At 42.6% G+C, this 18,304-nt stretch overlaps 1 protein-coding gene across 1 annotated transcript in view; it reads left to right on the plus strand.

Annotated features, from left to right (window-relative positions):
• cryl1 (crystallin, lambda 1) overlaps positions 1 to 18,304 on the plus strand; it is a 100,125-nt gene that overhangs the window by 62,776 nt on the left and 19,045 nt on the right. The window contains exon 5 of the mRNA XM_041199567.1: positions 10,895 to 11,089. Coding sequence (XP_041055501.1) covers positions 10,895 to 11,089 — 195 coding nt within the window. The remainder of the gene's footprint in view (positions 1 to 10,894; positions 11,090 to 18,304) is intronic.

Genomic DNA, 18,304 nt, shown 5'->3' on the forward strand with positions numbered 1-18,304 from the left:
CATCCACACCCATGAGCAGCCGCAGGCACTGGTGGCCGTGACAGCTCAAATGAGATTGCCAGCTCTGTTTAGCAGACAGAGTTGAGGATTTCAGGGATTCAGCTATGGAAAGAAACCTGCTTGTCTCGCATGTGTATTGGAAGTCCTGCCAAGGAGTTTCAACATTATGACTGAAAGCATTGAGGAATTCACTTTCAATCCAGGTGGCATAATCTAAAGTGGCCCAGTCTGTCTTGATGGGACCACCTCCAGGAATGCAGCAACAAGGTCCTCAAAATATGACAGAATGTTCATAACATTTGTATCTTTGGTAGAAGTCCAAACAGCTGTCACAAAGGCTTTGGGCACCACATTGGGGAGTGTGATAGATCACGTGAATAGCGATTTTCAAGGAGTCACTCATTTTCTGCAGTCTAATCCCTGCAGATCAGTGGTGAGCCCCAGGAAAGCTACAGGAGCTTCCCAGCAACAGGAATGGCAGTAATGATTAGGGAGCGGTGTTTGTTGACTTCTCTCAGGAAGTCAGCATGTCTGCCCCTTCTCCACTCCTTGAATCTACACCTACCATAGTGCCAGGAAGGTCAGCCAAGATAGCAACTGAATGGAAGTAATCTGCAACCAAGCCTTCATGGCCTTGAAGCAAAACCAGAAAATGCTGGAAAAACTCAGCAGGTCTATCAGCTCCTATGTCCGTATGACCCTTCTTCAGAGCTGAAGAAGACCTGCTGAGTTTTTCCAATATTTTCTGTTTTTGTTTCAGATTTCCAGCATCCGCGGCATTTTGCTTTTTTCTTTCTTCACAGCCTTGAGCAGCTCAAAGGTTCCAGTCAGGAGCATCACTGGGGTCTCAGAAAAGGTTTGCTGAGGACGCTAGGAGAATGCCTCTAAAGGTAGTAGAGTAATAGAGTCAATCAAGTGAGGAGCTGTGCTGACTTGGCAGCTATTGGCAATCATCAGGTCTTGTTACCTGGAGGCTTCAGTGTTCTGCTACAGCCTGCCTGGGGAATCACATCCCCCTCCTGCACTGTATCTCATAGGTGCAAGAAACTGGTTTAATAGACCCTGCATGCTGTGTTCTAGGTGAGCATCCATTAAGCAATCAACCCCCTCATGCCTGAGGCCCACATGCTGGGTGGTACAACTGGTGCCCCACACCCCCCTTTTGCTCCATCTCTTCTTCCATCCAAATAAAACAGGCCGTAATGACACCCAAAAGAATCTGTTCAAGCTTGATGACATGAAGTAAGGCAAGAAATCTCAGGAAGAAGAAAGCTAGAAACTTCCCTGGTGATGCTATGAAACCACATTGAGATTCTGGCAAAACAGCTTCTGCAAGTGGGAGTAGGCATTCCAGTCCTATTCTGGCAAGGGTCTTGCCTGCAGTGGACGGTAGAGCTCTGCCTTTGTAGTTGGGAGATGCAGCCCTGTTTCCCTTGAAGATTTATACAATCTTGGTACCCCTTGGTTCTTCTGGGAGACTCGCTTTATGCCAGATTTTCCGGAAAAGTAAGAATAGGATCTGCAAAACTGAGACCCTGCCAAACTTTTACAGCTCAGCTGGTATACCATCCGGGCTGTCAGCCGTTTTGTTTTTAGCTTGTGCAATGGCTTACTGAATTTTGTTCAGAGAGAGAGATTTGGCTAGGGACTCATCCGTTGATGCTGACGTACAAAGTCAAGAGTGGTGTCCAAGACCATCAAGTCGCAGTTGAGAAGAACCTCTGAATACTCTCTCCACCTGGTCCTGATGGAGTTGCTGTCTGTGAACAGGGTAGACCTCGTAGCAGCTAGGACTAGTGTGAGCCAGATGGGCACGGACTGCAGATGGCTTTTGTGGCCTGGTAACCAAGTGTCCCAGTCAGTGACCAGAAACTTGAGATCCTGCACAGTGTGTGAGCTCCTGCTTTGGAAAGCTAGGCCTAACCATCTTCAGCTGCTTCATCAATGACCTTCCCATCATCATAAGGTCAGAAGTGAGGATATTCGCTGATGATCGCACAATGTTCAACACCATTCACAACTCCTCAGATACTGAAGCAGTCCATGTCCATATGCAGCAAGACCTGTACAACATTCAAGATTGGACTGATAGGCAAGTGACATTCGCACCACACAAGTGCCAGGCAATGACCATCTGTGATGAGAGAATGTAACCATGTCCCTTGACATTCAATGGCATTACCATTGCGGAAGCCCCCATTATCAACATCCCGGGGGTTACCATTGACCAGAAACTCAACTGGACCAGAAATATAAATACTGTGGCCACAACAGCAGCTCAGGGACTGGGAATTATGTGGCGAGTAACTCACTCACTGACTCTCCAAAGACAGTCCACCAACTACAAGACACAAGTCAGGAGTGTGATGGAATGCTCTCTGCTTACATGGATGAGTGCAGCTCCAAGAACACTGAAGAAGCTCAGCACCACCCAGGACAAAGCAGCCCACTTGATTGGTATCTCACCCACCACCTTCCACATTCACTTCCTCCACCACCAGCGCACAGTGGCAGCAGTGTGTACCACCTACAAGATGCATGGCAGCAACTCACCAAGGCTCCTTTGACAGCACCTTGAAAACCCATGACCTCTACCACCTAGAAGGACAAGTTCAGCAGATGCATGGGAACACCACCATCTGCAAGTTCCCCTCCAACCCACACACCATCCTGACTTAGAACTATATTGCTGTTCCTTCACTGTTGCTGGGTCAAAGTCCTGGAGCTCCCTTCTTAACAGCACTATGGGTGTACTACACCAGATGGACTTCAGCAGTTCAAGAAGGCAGCTCCACCACCTTCTCAAGGCCAACAAATGCTGGTCTTGCCAGCAATGCCCGCATTCCATGAATGAGTTTGAAAAAAAAGCTGTTCAGATGAGTCTTCACTAACCATCACCTGTAGATGGACACAAAGTTTGCAGTCTGCAAGGCAGTCGTCCTCCTGTCATCCCTCTGCGAAACCTCGGCATATTGCTGACAGCTGAGAAAGCTCGAGACATTCCTTCAGTGCTACTTATAGAAGATCCTACGCATCACCTGGATGGATCACCATACAAACACAAGCATCCTCCAGGATACAGCATCCTGAACATTGTTTTTTATTCATTCATGGGATGGGCTTCGCTGGCTGGGCCAGCATTTATTGCCTATACCTAGTTGACCTTGAGAAGGAGCTGACTATTCTCGTGTGGCATCTGCACTAGACAGGTCACTTTATCAGAATGCCGAACATTTGCCTTATGAGTTGCACTCTCTACTCTCAGTTTGGGACTGGTCAAAGAAAATGTTTCAAAGATACCCTGAAAGCCTACTTGAAGATCGACTTTGACCTCAACAGCTGGGAAGAGAGGGCACTATAGTGAGCCCTGCTTCACCAAGGCATAGCTAGTTTTAAAGCAGGATGTATGATGAAGGCCGAAGACATGAGAGCAAGAAGACGGCACAACCCCTCATCGACCGCAAACTGACCAACTTACTGAGTAATGACTAACTGCTGATGTGGAATGTGAATTTTGGATTTTTTTTTTATTTTGTTGTTTCTCCCCTAGCCTTTTACTTTCCCTCTTCCACTTTCTTTTCCACCTGCACTGACTTCACCCCTATCTCTTACAGCGCCTCTCCCTCTCTGCCCCCCTCTCTCCTGCTCTCTCCCCCTCTCTCTACTCTAGGACTCTGTGACAGTATTTTCCTGGCTCTGAGGGACTGTCAAAATGAAACACAGTTTCCAAGTCTGTTTAGTTCAGCTTGCCTGTAATGGTCAATGTCAGGATGTGTTCGCATTGGAAAGAGTGCAGAAGAGGTTCATGAGACACTTCAGTTATGAGGAAAGATTGGAGAAGTTGGGACTGTTTTCCTTGGAGAGGAGAAGGCTAAGAAGAGACTTGATAGAAGTTTTCAAAATCATGAAGGGTCTGGACAGAGTAGATGGGGAGAAACTGTTCCCACTTGTAAACGGATCGAGAGGGCACAGGTTTAAAGTGTTTTGCAAAAGATGCAAATGAAAGGTAAAAAAAAGCTTTTTCACACAGCAAATAGTTAGGGTTTGGAATGTTTTGCCTGGAAGTGTGGTGGCGGCAGATTGAAGCATTCAAGAGGGCATTAGCTGATTATTTAATTAGAAGCAGGGTTGTGAGGAAAAAGCAAGAGATTGGCACTGAGTTAAAATGCTCGAAGAGCTGGTGCAGACACGATGGCCGAATGGCTTCCTTCTGCATCATAACGATTCTGTAATTCTCACAAATTGTAGAGAAATCTGGAACTCTTTTCCCACCTTGAACAACTTTTTGGAGGACAATTGAAAATGCAAAACTGAGATTGATAGATTTTTGTTAGATACCCTTATTGAAGGACATGGAAACAAGGTGGATTAATGGAGTTAAGGTACGGATCAGCCATGATTGAATTGAATACTGAGAGGCTTGAGGGGCTCAATGGCCTACTCCATATGCTGCTTATATGCAGTAAACCCTGAAAGGCTTTGTATTGCTGTATGTAACTGGAAAGGGCTTATATTGCCTGGGTGCTTCTTGAGAGCCGTAAATTTCAAAATAAATTCAATGGCATCCATGCACAGGTACTGATGAACAAGCAATAGCAAATTGACTGAGGAAATCCAAACTGTCAAGAGCCATCAGTATTTAAAGGCGAATGTTCTTTTTAATGAAAGGCATAACTTATCTTGGGACAGCTTCACCCTCCTGGTTCTCAATGGGTGGCATGAGGGAGCAACATCTGTCAAGGTATTTAAAGTGAAAGCAGCAGAATTAAAAAGGGAACAGTTAACAAAAGATAACCAAAAGACAGAAGGATATTTAAAAGGGAGCATCCAATGGAAGTAAAATCGAATGAGAATAACATAAGAAAAGTAAAGTTTTAAAAAGGGAACATCTGAGAGGTATGAAAGTATTAAATAGGATGTATTTGAAAGAATAACATGAGTGCAACTGTCAAGCAAGAAGGAGATTTTGTTGAAGAAGCCGTTAACAGCTTAAAACTCCATTAGTGCTTACTTTAGGATTTTCTATCTAAAAGGTGAGGTTATCTTCCAGTGCAAAAATATAGAAGATTGTCTCAAGTTTTGAGTAGGATAATGTGGGATGGACAAGTCATGAGGTATGAATGTTGGAGCATATACATTAGAAAGTTAGGCACAATATATTTGAGAAAAAATGAGAAAACTTGATCAAAATTTAAAGGAAAGGCTTACCCATACAAGAGTACCCACAGGGTAGGATAAATGATTACAAAAGAAAATTGTATAGTACTAAACTTGGCGAAGGCCAGTGAAGTGATGAGCACTGAATCTCTACAGTGAGCAAGCTAGTTGGCATTTGAAGTGGGGATAAATATAGCAAAATACAGATTCACTAAGAAAAGGAGAAACATGTTGAGAAAACGCAAGATAATGGGGTTATTGAATATATTAAAGTAGGAAAAAGGGGAATGCTAAGCAGATCTGTGAAGAGATTTTGAGAATGAACAAATAGCCAGATGGTGCCCCATAATAATGAAGGAAGATGGTTAGATAACTTAGACAAAGATGCAAACTGAAAGGCAAAGGAAGATTGCGTTCATATGGAAACCTTCTCTCAGGAATTTAAATAACCACAACAATTGTATTTATAATAATACCTCTAATTATAGAAAAATGATTCAACATGCTTTACAACATTCAGATAAAGAAATGGCCAAGTTTGGTCGGAGAGGTGAGTTTTAAGAAGCATTTTTGAAGGAAATTTTAGTATAGGACTGAGATGGCTAAAACTTAGCAGCTTGTTCAGGGCAAAGGAAGGAGGGAGATGTGCAAGAGAGCAGTTTTGTAGGAATGCAGAGTTCTTAGAGGATGTAATACTGGAGGAGGTTATAAGGATAGAGATGATCAAGACCAAGAAAGGATCTAAACACAAAGAGAATTTTAGATTGGATGACCAGGCACCAATGTAAGTAAATGTGAACAGTGATGTAGGTGAGCAGGAAGTGGTGTGGGATAGGATGCAGGCTGCAGAGTTTGGAATGAGCTGAAGTTTGGGGTGAATGGGAGACTGATTAGGACAGCACTGGAATAGCATCTGGAGGTGACACAACATGGATGAGAATTTCAACAGATTATAAAAGCTGGATGTATGTACTAATCAGAAGGCCACATTATTGCCCACACCTAGTTGTTCTAATTGGTTTGTTTTGTTGAGTGATAAGGCAATATTGCTGAAGAAAGAGACATTTTTGTTGAAGCTTTTTAATCTTTCACTCATCAGGACAATTCACAAGAATACCAAATGTAAACGCAACAACAGTTTATACTGTGTGAGAAGAGTGTGCTGATTGGTTGGCAAGTGGTCTCGATTGGTAGAGGCGTTGCCATTAAGAATGTACCAACTGTTGGTGACTGACAGCTGCCAAGCATTGTTTGAAATTTAAATCACTACTTGGGAGGAGTTGCCTTGGGAGTCCTCAACATCAACTCTGGACCCCATGAAGTCTCATGGCATCAGGTCAAACATGGACAAGGAAACAAGAAAACCACTTGCTGATTACCATATACTGCACCACACCCCCACTCAGCTGATGAGTCATTACTCCTCCATGTTGAACACCACTTGGAGGGAGAATGTAATCCAGGAAGGGGACTTCAATGTCCATCACCAAGAGTGGCTTAGTAGCACCATTACTGACTGAGCTGGCTGTAGGATATAGCTGCTAAACTTACCCTGCTTCAGGTGGTGAGGGAACCAACAAGAGGGAAAAACATACTAGACATCATCCTCACCAATCTGCCTGTTGCAGATGCATCTGTCCATGATAGCATTGGTTGGAGTGACCACAGCACAGTACTTGTGGGGATGAAGTCCCGTCTTCACATTGAGGATACCCTCCATCATATTGTGTGGCACTACCATAATACTAAGTGGAACAGATTTCGAACAGATCTAGCAACTCAAGACAGGGCTTCCATGAGGCACTGTGGGCCATCAGCAGCATAATTGTACTGAACCACAATCTGTAACCTCATGGTCTGGCATATCCCCCACTCTACCATTATCAAGCCAGAGGATCAGCCCTGGTTCAATGAAGAGTGCATGAGGGCATGCCAGGAGCAGCACCAAGCTTACCTAAAAATGAGATGTCAAGCTGATGAACCTATAACTCAGGACTACTTGCATGTCAAACAGCCTAAGCAGCAAGTGATAGACAGAGCTAAGTGATCCCACAACCAACGGATCAGATCTAAGCTCTGCAGTCCTGCCACATCCAGTCATGAATGGTGGTGGACAATTAAACAACTCACTGGAGGAGGATGCTTCACAAATATCCCCATCCTCAATGATGGAGGACCCCAGCACATCAATGCAAAAGATAAGGCTAAAGCATTTGCAACATTCTTCAGCCAGAAATACCAAGTGGATGATCTAACTCGGCGTCCTCTGGAGGTCCCCAACATCACAGATGCCAGTCTTCAGCCAATTCGATTCATTCCACGTGATATCAAGAAATGGCTGAAGGCACAGGATACTGTAAAGGCTATGGGTCCCTCAATATTCCGGCGATTGTAGTGAAGACTTGTGCTCTAGAACTTGCCACGCTCCTGGCCAGGTTGTTCCAGTACAGCTACAACACTGGCATCTACCTGGCAATGTGGACAGGCACGTCCTGACCACAAAAAAGCAGGACAAATCCAACCCAGCCCATCACCGTCCCATCAGTCTACTCTCAATGCTCAGTAAAGTAATAGAAGGGATCATTAACGGTTCCATCAAGAGGCACTTGCTTAACAATACCCTGCTCACTGACGCTCAGTTTAGGTTCTGCCAGGACCACTCAGCTCCTGACCTCTTTACAGCCTTGGTTCAAACATGGACAAAAGAGCTGAATTCCAGAGGCAAGTTGAGAGCGACTGTCCTTGGCACCAAGGCTGCATTTGACCAAATGTGGCATCAAGGAGCCCAAGCAAAACTGGAGTCAGTGGGAATCAAGGAGAAAACTCTGGTGGTTGGAGTCATCACTGCAGGAGTTCCTCAGGGTAGTGTCCTCAACCCAACCAGCTTCAACTGCTTCATCAATGACCTTCCTTCCATCATAAGGTCAGAAATGGGGATGTTCACTGATGATTGCACAATGTTCAACATCATTCGCGACACCTTGGATACTGAAGCAGTCCATGTCCAAATGCAGCAAAATCTGGACCATATCCAGGCTTGGGCTGACAAATGGTAAGTAACATTTGCGCCACACAAGTGCCAGGCAGTGACCATCTCCAGCAAGAGAGAATATAATTATCATCCCTTGACATTCAATGGTATTATCATCGCTGAATCCCTCACTATCAACGTCCTGGGGTTACCATTGACTAGAAACTGAACTGGACTAGCCATATAAATACTGTGGCTACAAGAGCAGGTCAGAGGGTAGGAATCCTGCAGCCAGTAACTCACCTGCTGACTCCTCAAAGCCTTTCCACTATCTACAAGGCACAAGTCAGGAGTGTGATGGAATATTCTCCACTTGCCTGGATGAGTGCAGCTCCCACAACACTCAAGAAGCTTGACACCATCCAGGACAAAGCAGCTTGCTTGATTGGCACCCCATCCACAAACATTCACTCCCTCCAACACCAATGCACAGTGGCAGCAGTATGTACTATCTACAAGATGCACTGCAGGAATTAACCAAGGCTCCTTTAAACAGCACCTTCCAAACTCATGACCACTATCGCCTAGAAGGGTAAGTGCAGTAGACACATGGGAACACCACCACCTGGAAGTTCCTCTCCAAGCCACTCACCATTCTGACTTGGAAATATATCGCTGTTGCTTCATTGTCACTGGGTCAAAATCCTGGAACTCCCTCCCTAACAGCACTGTGAGTGTACCTACACCACATGGACTTCAGCGGTTCAAGAAGGCAGTTCTCCACCACCTTCTTGAGGGAAATTAGGGATGGGCAATAAATACTGGTCTAACCAGCGATGCCCACATCCCATAAAATTATTTTAAAAAAGTGTGGATGATACATTTGCTGTGTTTAAATCTGAAAATACATGTAATAATTTCCTCACATGTCTTAATGGGCTCCATCCTGCCCTCAAATTCACCTTTGAAATGGAGCAGTCAGATGAATTCCCTTTCCTTGACATACTCGTTGAGAAATCTGCCAGGGTTCTCTACCATGGTCTACTGCAGGCTTTCACAAAATGTCTCTTTTTTTCAGTAATAAGACAGTGCTAAGTCTATTACCAATCAATGTTACCATAAATTGGCTGTAGGATATTTTTGTTCCTTAGCTTGTCAAAAACCTTGAATAAATTAGAACTCATTCTATTCACACCATGGCCATGTTATTAGCTGTTTTGGCATAGCGGATGGTAAATGCCGTGCTGCTCATCCCAGAGGGAAACTTGAAACAGTTGCCATAACTGTTTTGCAATTTGTATTTTATTTCGAGATGCATGCCTTGAATTCAGTAGTAATAAGTCCACCAAGACTTGAGAGGTTTTATTTACAAAACTAAATTAAATATTTATTAATAAAAGAAAAGATTTTAAGCACATACACAGGTCTACAAATTACTACTATAATAATTCCTAACCCCCTGATTAATCTGGCTCCCAGTTACACCTCCATTAAGGCAACAATAAAGCAAAATAACATTTCAACAGACCCAGGCCAAGCACACAATACCCTGGACAGTGATATTCAAAGTGAATTCACTTAGTTTCAGTTCCTGTAGACAGCAACTTGATGCATAGAGGCTGGAGGCTTTTCACACATGTGTTAGATCTTAGAATTCCTTCTTCCTTACACACAACCTCATCTCCTTTATACATGTTTCTCCCTTTTTAATGTAAACTCCATTGTTCCAATATGCCTTTGTAACTTTACTTTTCTCATAATATAAATCTTTCATAGTACTCATATTATCAGTAACCTTTAGGAAAAATAAATACTGTTTGGCTTAACTTCTTATGGCTAAATATAACATCTTACCATCTCTTTGAAATTCATACTATGGTTTATCTAAAAACGCAAATATTCCTTGCACCTCACATTCTAAAGCTTCAGCCATGTTTATGTATTTAGCATTTCAAACCTAGCTTCTCTTTTTATCACTCAAAAACTCCAGACTACCTGTCTCTAATTCAGTTAAATCCTGCGCATACACATCCACACAGACAAATCAATCCAAACCCCATTATTAACCTACCTTTACAATAAATCACAATATTATGAAAATTATTGTATTCTCATGATATTAGCCAATATCTAACTAATTTTTGCAACAATATTTGCAGAAGGGCTGTATGGCGTATTCTGCGTAGTTTTGCAGTACATTTTGACAGCTCAAAAGATTGTGCTCCAAGTTGACTTCAACATTAAGTCATAAACAGTTATTTTTCCTGTACTGTGTTGACATTCATTTGTAATTGAGGATTGAACTAATGATGGCTCTAACATTTCTACAAAGTTCCTCTAAGTTTTGTGGAATCTACTCTCAAGGTCTTAAATAGATTGTTTACAGATGTAAGATGCACCATTAGTAAAATAACCTCCCCTGACTTGCACTCCGACAGGTATGGTATTCCACTAAGAGCATGGAATTGCAGAATTGCCTCTCTTGAATATGCAGCAGCACTTAGATGAAGGTGTGCACCTCTTCAATTCAAGCCATCAGCAGTATTTTATTGACATGCAGTCTATATTTAAGTGTAGATATAGAAAACAAAGAGGAGAGATTTTTGATGTGGTTGAGAGTGGGATGTTGTGGATGCATAATCCCAATATATACCAGGTATTATATGATATCTTAATTGTTTACTTGCCACCATCTGCAAGTTTTGCAATGTGACAAAATTGCTTTAGTAAGAAAAGTTTGAAGAAAAATTGTGTTTATGTTCTCAGGTGAATCCAACGTACTATGTACCTCTGGTTGAACTAGTTCCTCATCCTGAAACACATCCTGCTGTACTAGAACAAACCTATGCACTAATGAAAGATATTGGCCAGTTGCCAGTCAAACTGACCAAAGAGATTGATGGATTTGCCTTGAATCGAATTCAGTATGCGATCATTGGAGAATCATGGAGACTTGTTAATGTATGTATTACCTCTTTTACAATTTATTGCATATTTAATGAGGATTTTTGAGTGTCAGAGCAGTTATACAGCTAGTGAAAACAACGGTTGAATACTGCAATTACTCATGTGTCTGGGGTAAATTCTGGTCTGTGTATGGTTAAGTATTGAATATGTTGACATTAAGATATTAGTACAAACATTTAATGACAAAGCAGGTTGGTGCTCCAATATGCTGCGCCACAAAATGGCAGGCTTTCCCTCTTGCAGGCTTCTGAGATCAGACACTTTCTGACATGGAAAGAAAGAAAACCTGAGACTTGACTGTCTTGTGCAGCCTCCAGAAGTCCATTAGTGTGCCAGTACAAGGTAGCTGACAGCAGGTTGCCTCTTCAGCAGGGACTGGTATGTGGCTTGGAAAAATAAATGTGGCTGTAATGCATAAATGTTTTACTCAATTAATTTGCTTTTGTTCCTTCAGAAAGTTATTATTACAGTGATTGAGTCATTTCAAAGAATACGTTCCAAGATCCTCATCATTACCTCCTTTTATGTCCTTAGTTTGATTATTTAGAGAATCTTCTGCAGTCAAATGTCCTACACTGCATTCTCCATTCCTCAGGTTTTGAATTACTGCTTGGGCTCTGCTCCCCATCAGATTCTAATCTTTCAGGCACTCTGTTCCTGTCCCCTAAAATTAACCTTCAAAACCACAAGTGTAAGTTGTGGCAGTGGGTTGTTATTTTAAAAATATTCTTTCATTTGATGTGAGTGTCACTGATAAGGACAGCATTTATTGCCCACCCTCAATTGCCCTTGAGAAGATGGTGGTGAGCTGCCTATTTGAATCGCTGCAGTCCATCTGGTGTAGCTACATCCACAGTGTATTGACCCAGCAACAGTGAAGGAATGATGATATGGTTCCATGTAAGGTTAGTATGTGGCTTGGAGGAGATCTTGCAGATGGAGGTGTTCCAATGTGTCTGCTGCCCTTGTTCTCCTAGGAGGTCACAGGTTTTGAAAGAGATGTTGAAGGAGCCTTGGTAAGTTGCTGCAGTGCAGATGGTACATGCAATTGCCACTGTGGGCTGGTGGTGGAGGGAGTGAATGTTTAAAGTGAGGGATGGGGTGCCAGTCAAGAAGGCTGCTTTGTCCTGGATGGTGTCAAGCTTCTCGAGTGTTGGAGCTGCACTGATCCAGATATTAATTGCCCACTTAAGGGCCTCAATTAGTGTTTGGGCTGGAAGGTCATCTAGCATTCCCACCGCGGACTTAATCGGGGGAAGGTGGATACCCACCCCGTACCCTCCTGCCCTATTAAATGTTCCCTGCAAACTCATCACTGAGGTGGAGGGGATGCATTAAATCAACCCATGGGGTCAATCTGTAAGCAGATTAATCTCCCTTCAGTTCAGGTGAACTCCATCCCTTCTAAACAGTTCACCCCTGTCCCAGAACCCCTGGCCTCTTGCTCTCTCTGTCTCTGACTCTCAAGTCCTGCTTTAACTAATCTATTACCTCACGTCCAGTGCATGATGCAAGAAATAATTCTGAGATTATCATCTATGAGGTCTTGCTCTTAACTCCTTATTCTACCTCTTCAAGATCTCCATGCAACTGTTTGCGATGTCACTGATTCCTAAAGTACCTCTGGGTGCTTTTCTTCATGTTCTAAAAGTTTTTCCACCTGCTTTGTTATTTGTCTTTCAAATAATTGAATCTCCCCCAACTTTCCTGTTTTTCTTCCCTTTGTCCCACTGGGCAAAGACTAGTAGTATGGCATTGCTATGGTTACTATCCCCTGTATATCAGATTTTACCCTCATCATAGACTTCCAGCACTGTATAATGATTGGACAGGGTAAGATGTACAATGGTTTCCTCCTCCTCCCTGTTTCTTCATCCAGTCCCATATGTTGTTGGCTGTTTTTCCTGCTCCTGACTTGTCTTTCCCTACTTGGTGGAGCATCCGCCATGGATTCCATGCTCATTTAAATGTCTTACAGCAGAACAGACAAGTCTGAAGAGGTAAATGCCTCCAGAACTCTCAATAATAATATAGGTTGCTGCTGTCCTAGTCTGCCCCTCCCATGATCACAATCTCCATTGCCCCAGACCCACCGGTTTCTTGGCCATGTCAGCCATCAGGCCTTCTGATATGGTGCCAGTCTGGAACTGGCAAACGGGCAGGTAGCAACCTGATTTAATATCTGAAAGGGGCCATCTCTGACAAAGCACCGTTTTTCAATATTACACTGCAGTGTCAGTCCAGATTGTATTGCCAAATCTTGAATAGGGCTTGGCCCTGCAATCTTTTAATTCAGAGGTGAGAATACTAACAAGTGATTAAAATTAACACTGACCATTGTCTGCTAGTCTGTTTTACTCCAGGACTTAATTGTTTAATGATGGAATGCAGAAGAGAATCTGAGAGAACTATTTTAAGACAATTGTTTTTCCTGAATTTGGTTTGCAATCAGCAATTTCTGTCTAGGGGAATGTACTTCACAATTTTCTGATTAGACAAACTGAAGTGTATTTTGGTGAACAGCAGCAAGACAGTCTGTTTTCAGAGCATGTCATACTACTTTTTGAAAGGATGCCCCTTCTTTCTGTCCTTCCCAATTTGAGTAGAAAATAACAGTCTCGAATTGTATTCTGCAGGTTGTAGTCTGCTATCTGGTTGAACCTCCATATCAGCTGCAGCCTACCAGGAACATAAGGTGACAATTTCTGAATTCCTGTGCCACTAACAGGAGTTTCATATGCAGTGGATGGCTCATCAGAAAATCACAGGTGCAATGTCTGTGATTTCTCATTCATTCATTTATTTAGGTGAGGTGTTAAACCAAAAGCACCTCCTCCCCTGCTGCCTCTTCCTTGTGTGTTCATGTGGACATAAAAATCTGATGGAACTATTGAAAGAAGAGATTTCCCAATATCCCTGGCTAATAATTAATCCCTCAGCCAACACCATGAAACCTAGTCATTTATCTCATTTACTGAACGTGGGACCTTGCTGTGCTTGTCTGCATAATAAGTGACTGCATTAAGCCACTTGTTGCATTCAAGACCATGCTACTAGTGCAGGCTCTGAGAAAATGTTGCTTTTGGAAGTTGATGCTCAAGTCCTTAGAGAATGTTTACACTGTGGAGCGAAACACTGCTGCAAAGATTTCTTTTTTATATGATCATGGGGTAGTGGCAGAGGTTACAAAGATAGGGTAGGGCCATAAAGGAATTTAAACACAAGGATGAAAATTTTAAATTGGAGACTTGGGGGATCAATAGCCAATGTATTTTGGCACGGAGGTGGGACCTGATGGGGAATGGGGTTTGAGTAGGCCGCCTTTGGATGAGTTGGAGTTTACGGAGCATGGAGGATAGTAAACCAACCAGGCATGGTAGTAGTTGAGTCTGGGGGTGACAGTGGCGTGAATGAGAGTTTTAGCAGCAGTTAAGCTGAGATGAGGTTGAAGCGGATAATATTAGTTAGTTGAAAATTGGCAGTCTTTATGATGAAGAATGTATGGGATGCGAAAGTCAATTAGGATACTGAGGTTGGAAACAGTCTGGCTGAAACTGAGGCAGTGGTTGGAAAAGGAAATAGAATCAGTGCCATGGATATGGAGTTTGTGGTGAGGGATAAAAGACACATTTTATTAGCCAAGAAACCCAAATGAAGAGACATGCCCCACAGAGTAGATTGAAAAAGACTTGGTTAATTAAGTGATTAGGCGATGCCAGGCTTAGATATGGACTAAAGATTTTTTTTGAAATTCCCTATCTAGCTGTCTCCATTAAGTGTCATCTAAGTAATCCTTTTCCTCCCTCATAACTTCTTCAAACTGAGACAGGCTTCCAACATTGGATTTCAATGCACCCTGTGGAGTAGGCTTTTAATGTGTTTTCAATTTATTGTTAACTTGCAATGAGATGTTAATATGTACTAAAATTTAAATTTCAATAGGTGCACATTTTCCCAAACTTTGACCTGACAGCAGAGGTGTAATGCTGACTGAGGCAGAAGGAATGCAATAGGTCACCAAACCAATTGAACCCACCTATTGAACTTTACCCCTCTAACTAAAGTCTTGCACTTAGCTGAGCTTTTTGCCCAGAATCTTTTTTTTTTTCAAATTAATCATTATCACAAAATCCTTCTGACCAAGTTAAAGTTAAATTGAAAATGCTGCACTGTTCAGATTCCAGGATATGGAGACTGTGTGATGGAAGTTGGAACTAAAAAGTGACCAATGGTGCATTGCCAGAATGCACCGGGAGACTGTGTCTCATTGTTTTTGCTTTATCTAATGGTATATGACGTACTGGAATGACTGAATTAAAATTTTGTTGTAGCAGTGAATGTTAGCATTGTATGTTTGATATGTGTTCATCCATCTTGTATAACTGTAGTTTTTACATATTTTTAATATAATCCTGTCCGGTTATGAATTTGTGTGAAAAGTACTAATATCCCATGTAGTGCATACTTTTAACCCCCATTCAAGTGAATTATAGATCTTTCATTACCACATTGTTGTCAGTGATAAAAGGCTCTTGGATTGAATAAGTCTAACAGCAATGCCACACCCTCAAACTGCATTCCGGCATAAATCGATACAACCTCATTAAACTCCAGAATTTGTAGAATGGTATTGAAGCTTAAGAAATGTAAGAAATAGGAGTAGGAGTATAACATTCGGCCCCTTGAACCTGACTGCCATTCAGTGCAATCATGGCTGACCTTCTACCTCAACTCCACTTTCCTGCTGGCTCCCTTGATTCCCTGAGGGATCAAAAACCTATCAATCGCAGTCTTGAATACACACAATGATGGAGCATTCACAGCCCCATGGAGTAGGGAATTCCAAAGATCCACAACCCTTTGAGCGAAGAAATTTTTCCTCATCTCAGTCCTAAATAATCAACCCCTTTTCCTGAGGGTGTGCCTCCATGTCTAGATTCCCCAACCAAGGGAAACAGCCTCTCAATGCCTACTCTGTCAAGCCCCTTAAGCTTGCAAGTTTCTTCTAACCATCAGAGTGTTTCGGCCCAATTTACTTAGCCTCATCATAGGGCAACCTCCCATCCCGGGAACCAATCTAGTGAACCTTTGCTGTTCTGCCTCCAATGCAAGTATATCCTCCTTTAAATATGGAGACCAAAACTGCGCATAATACTCCAGGTGGGGCCTCACCAAAGTCCTGTACAATTATAGGAAGATTTCCTTATTCTTGCACTCCAATCCCCTTGCAATTAAGACAAACATGCCATTTGCCTTCCTAATTGGTTGCAGTACCTGCATGCTAAAGTTCGTGTTCCTTGTACATGTGGAGATGAATATCGGAGGAGCAGAGGGTTAAGCAAGGAGGACTCGCGCCTGGGGCAACAACATGACAGAAAAAGACTACTACCAAGTGGGGAGTGGGATTGGGGAAGGCATGATACTGAGGAAGGGATAGGTAAAAGGGGGCATGGCAGGAAGCAAGGAGGAAGAGAAGAAAAACAAGACCAGGGAGTAGCCCAAAAAAAGCCATGGGGACTTGGTTCTGGAGTGGACACTGAAGGAGATTTTGAATTACACACACTGTTGATCAGGACCATTATAATCAGTTTCTATTGCCAAATTAAAAATGATTTTAATGTTTTTTTCCTGTTTTATTTTAACCATATTTTTTTTAAAAATCATTGGGGAAAATATTGGACTTTAATAACACTCCTCATAACTGAAAATATCAAAGCCTGCCATAGTATTTGTGGTGGCTGGTTAAAGGTGCTAGCACACAAAGGACAATAACAAATCTGTTCTCCACCCCAACCATTTTTTTTTTGCTGTCCTTGCTCTTTGTTACATACCTAACCAGGAATGAAAGCCTGTCATTTGCTGTAGTGTGAAGGATATAGTTCTCTCAGTGAAACCCAAAGAAGAATCAGTTTCCCTTAAAAACATTTCAATTTGTACAGCCAACGTTCCTTTTCCTCTCTCAAATCAAGTTGAGAATCTGCTCATATTGCAGCAGTGACATTAGCATGACACTGCATGCAACATACATGTCTACTAACTTCATGGACATCTCTGGACTCAATTTTTGGTAAAGCGACAATGGGAAATTTCAGGGGGTAGGGCTCTCAAACTTGGAAAGAAATTGGTCTTTACCGATCCACCTTCCAATAAAATTGAATTTTATTGTTGGAAATCAGTCAAAACTGAAACCCTAATTTTGTCACAGACAAAACAGGACTTGGGCATTGGTAGGGCGATGGGGTCTGTGGGTATAAGCGGCAAGCAGAGTTAAAATTGTGTCAAAAAGCTTGACTTGGCAAGGACGAATCTTCAAATTGAGGCGGATGGTAACTAATCCAGGATCTTGAGAGATATCTTGAGGGGAGTGCTCATGTTAGCATCCAGCAGACAGGTGAAGTCCAGTTCAGCAGACATAAGAGGATCCTCTTAGGTCAGGATCTGGAATGCACTGTCTAAGAGTGTGGTGGAGGTAGGTTCAATTGAGGCATTCCTGAGGGAATTGGATTATTATCTGAAAAGGAAGAATGTGTAGGGCTGCGGGGAGAATGTGTGGGAGTAGCTCTAGATAAATTGCTCCTAAAAAAGCTGGTGCAGATGACGGGCCAAATGGCCACTTTCTGTGTTGTAACAATTTTCTGATTCTGGGATGGGGTATAAATCAAATGGGCTGTTATGCCCTGAATGGTGTTGAGCTTCTTCAGTGTTGTTGGAGCTGCACTGACCCAGGGAAGTGGAAGTTATTCCATCACACTTCTAACTTGTGCCTTTATAGATAGTGGACAGGCTTTAGGGAGTCAAGAGGTAAGTTATTTGCTGCAGGATTCCCATCCTCTGATCTGCACTTGCAATTAGTGTTTTTATGATTGGTCCACTTGAGTTTCTGGTCAATGATAATCCTCAGGGTTTGAGGGATTCAGTGAACTGAACATCAAGGGGAGAAGGTTGGAATCTCTCTTGTTGGAGATGGTCACTGCCTGGCACTTGTGTGGCACATATGTTACTTGCCACTCCTCAGCCCAAGCCTGAATGTTGTCCAGATCTTGCTGCATGTGGGCACAGACTGCTTCAGTGTCTGAGGAGTTGCAAATGATACTGAACACTGCAATCATGAGCAAACATTCTCACTTTTGACCTTATGATGGAGGGAAGCTCTTGATGAAGCAGCTAAAGATGTTTGGGCCTAGTACACTAATCTGATGAACTCATGCA

Source organism: Carcharodon carcharias, chromosome 11 (genome assembly GCF_017639515.1).
Source record: "Carcharodon carcharias isolate sCarCar2 chromosome 11, sCarCar2.pri, whole genome shotgun sequence".
NCBI classification, from domain to species: domain Eukaryota; kingdom Metazoa; phylum Chordata; class Chondrichthyes; order Lamniformes; family Lamnidae; genus Carcharodon; species Carcharodon carcharias.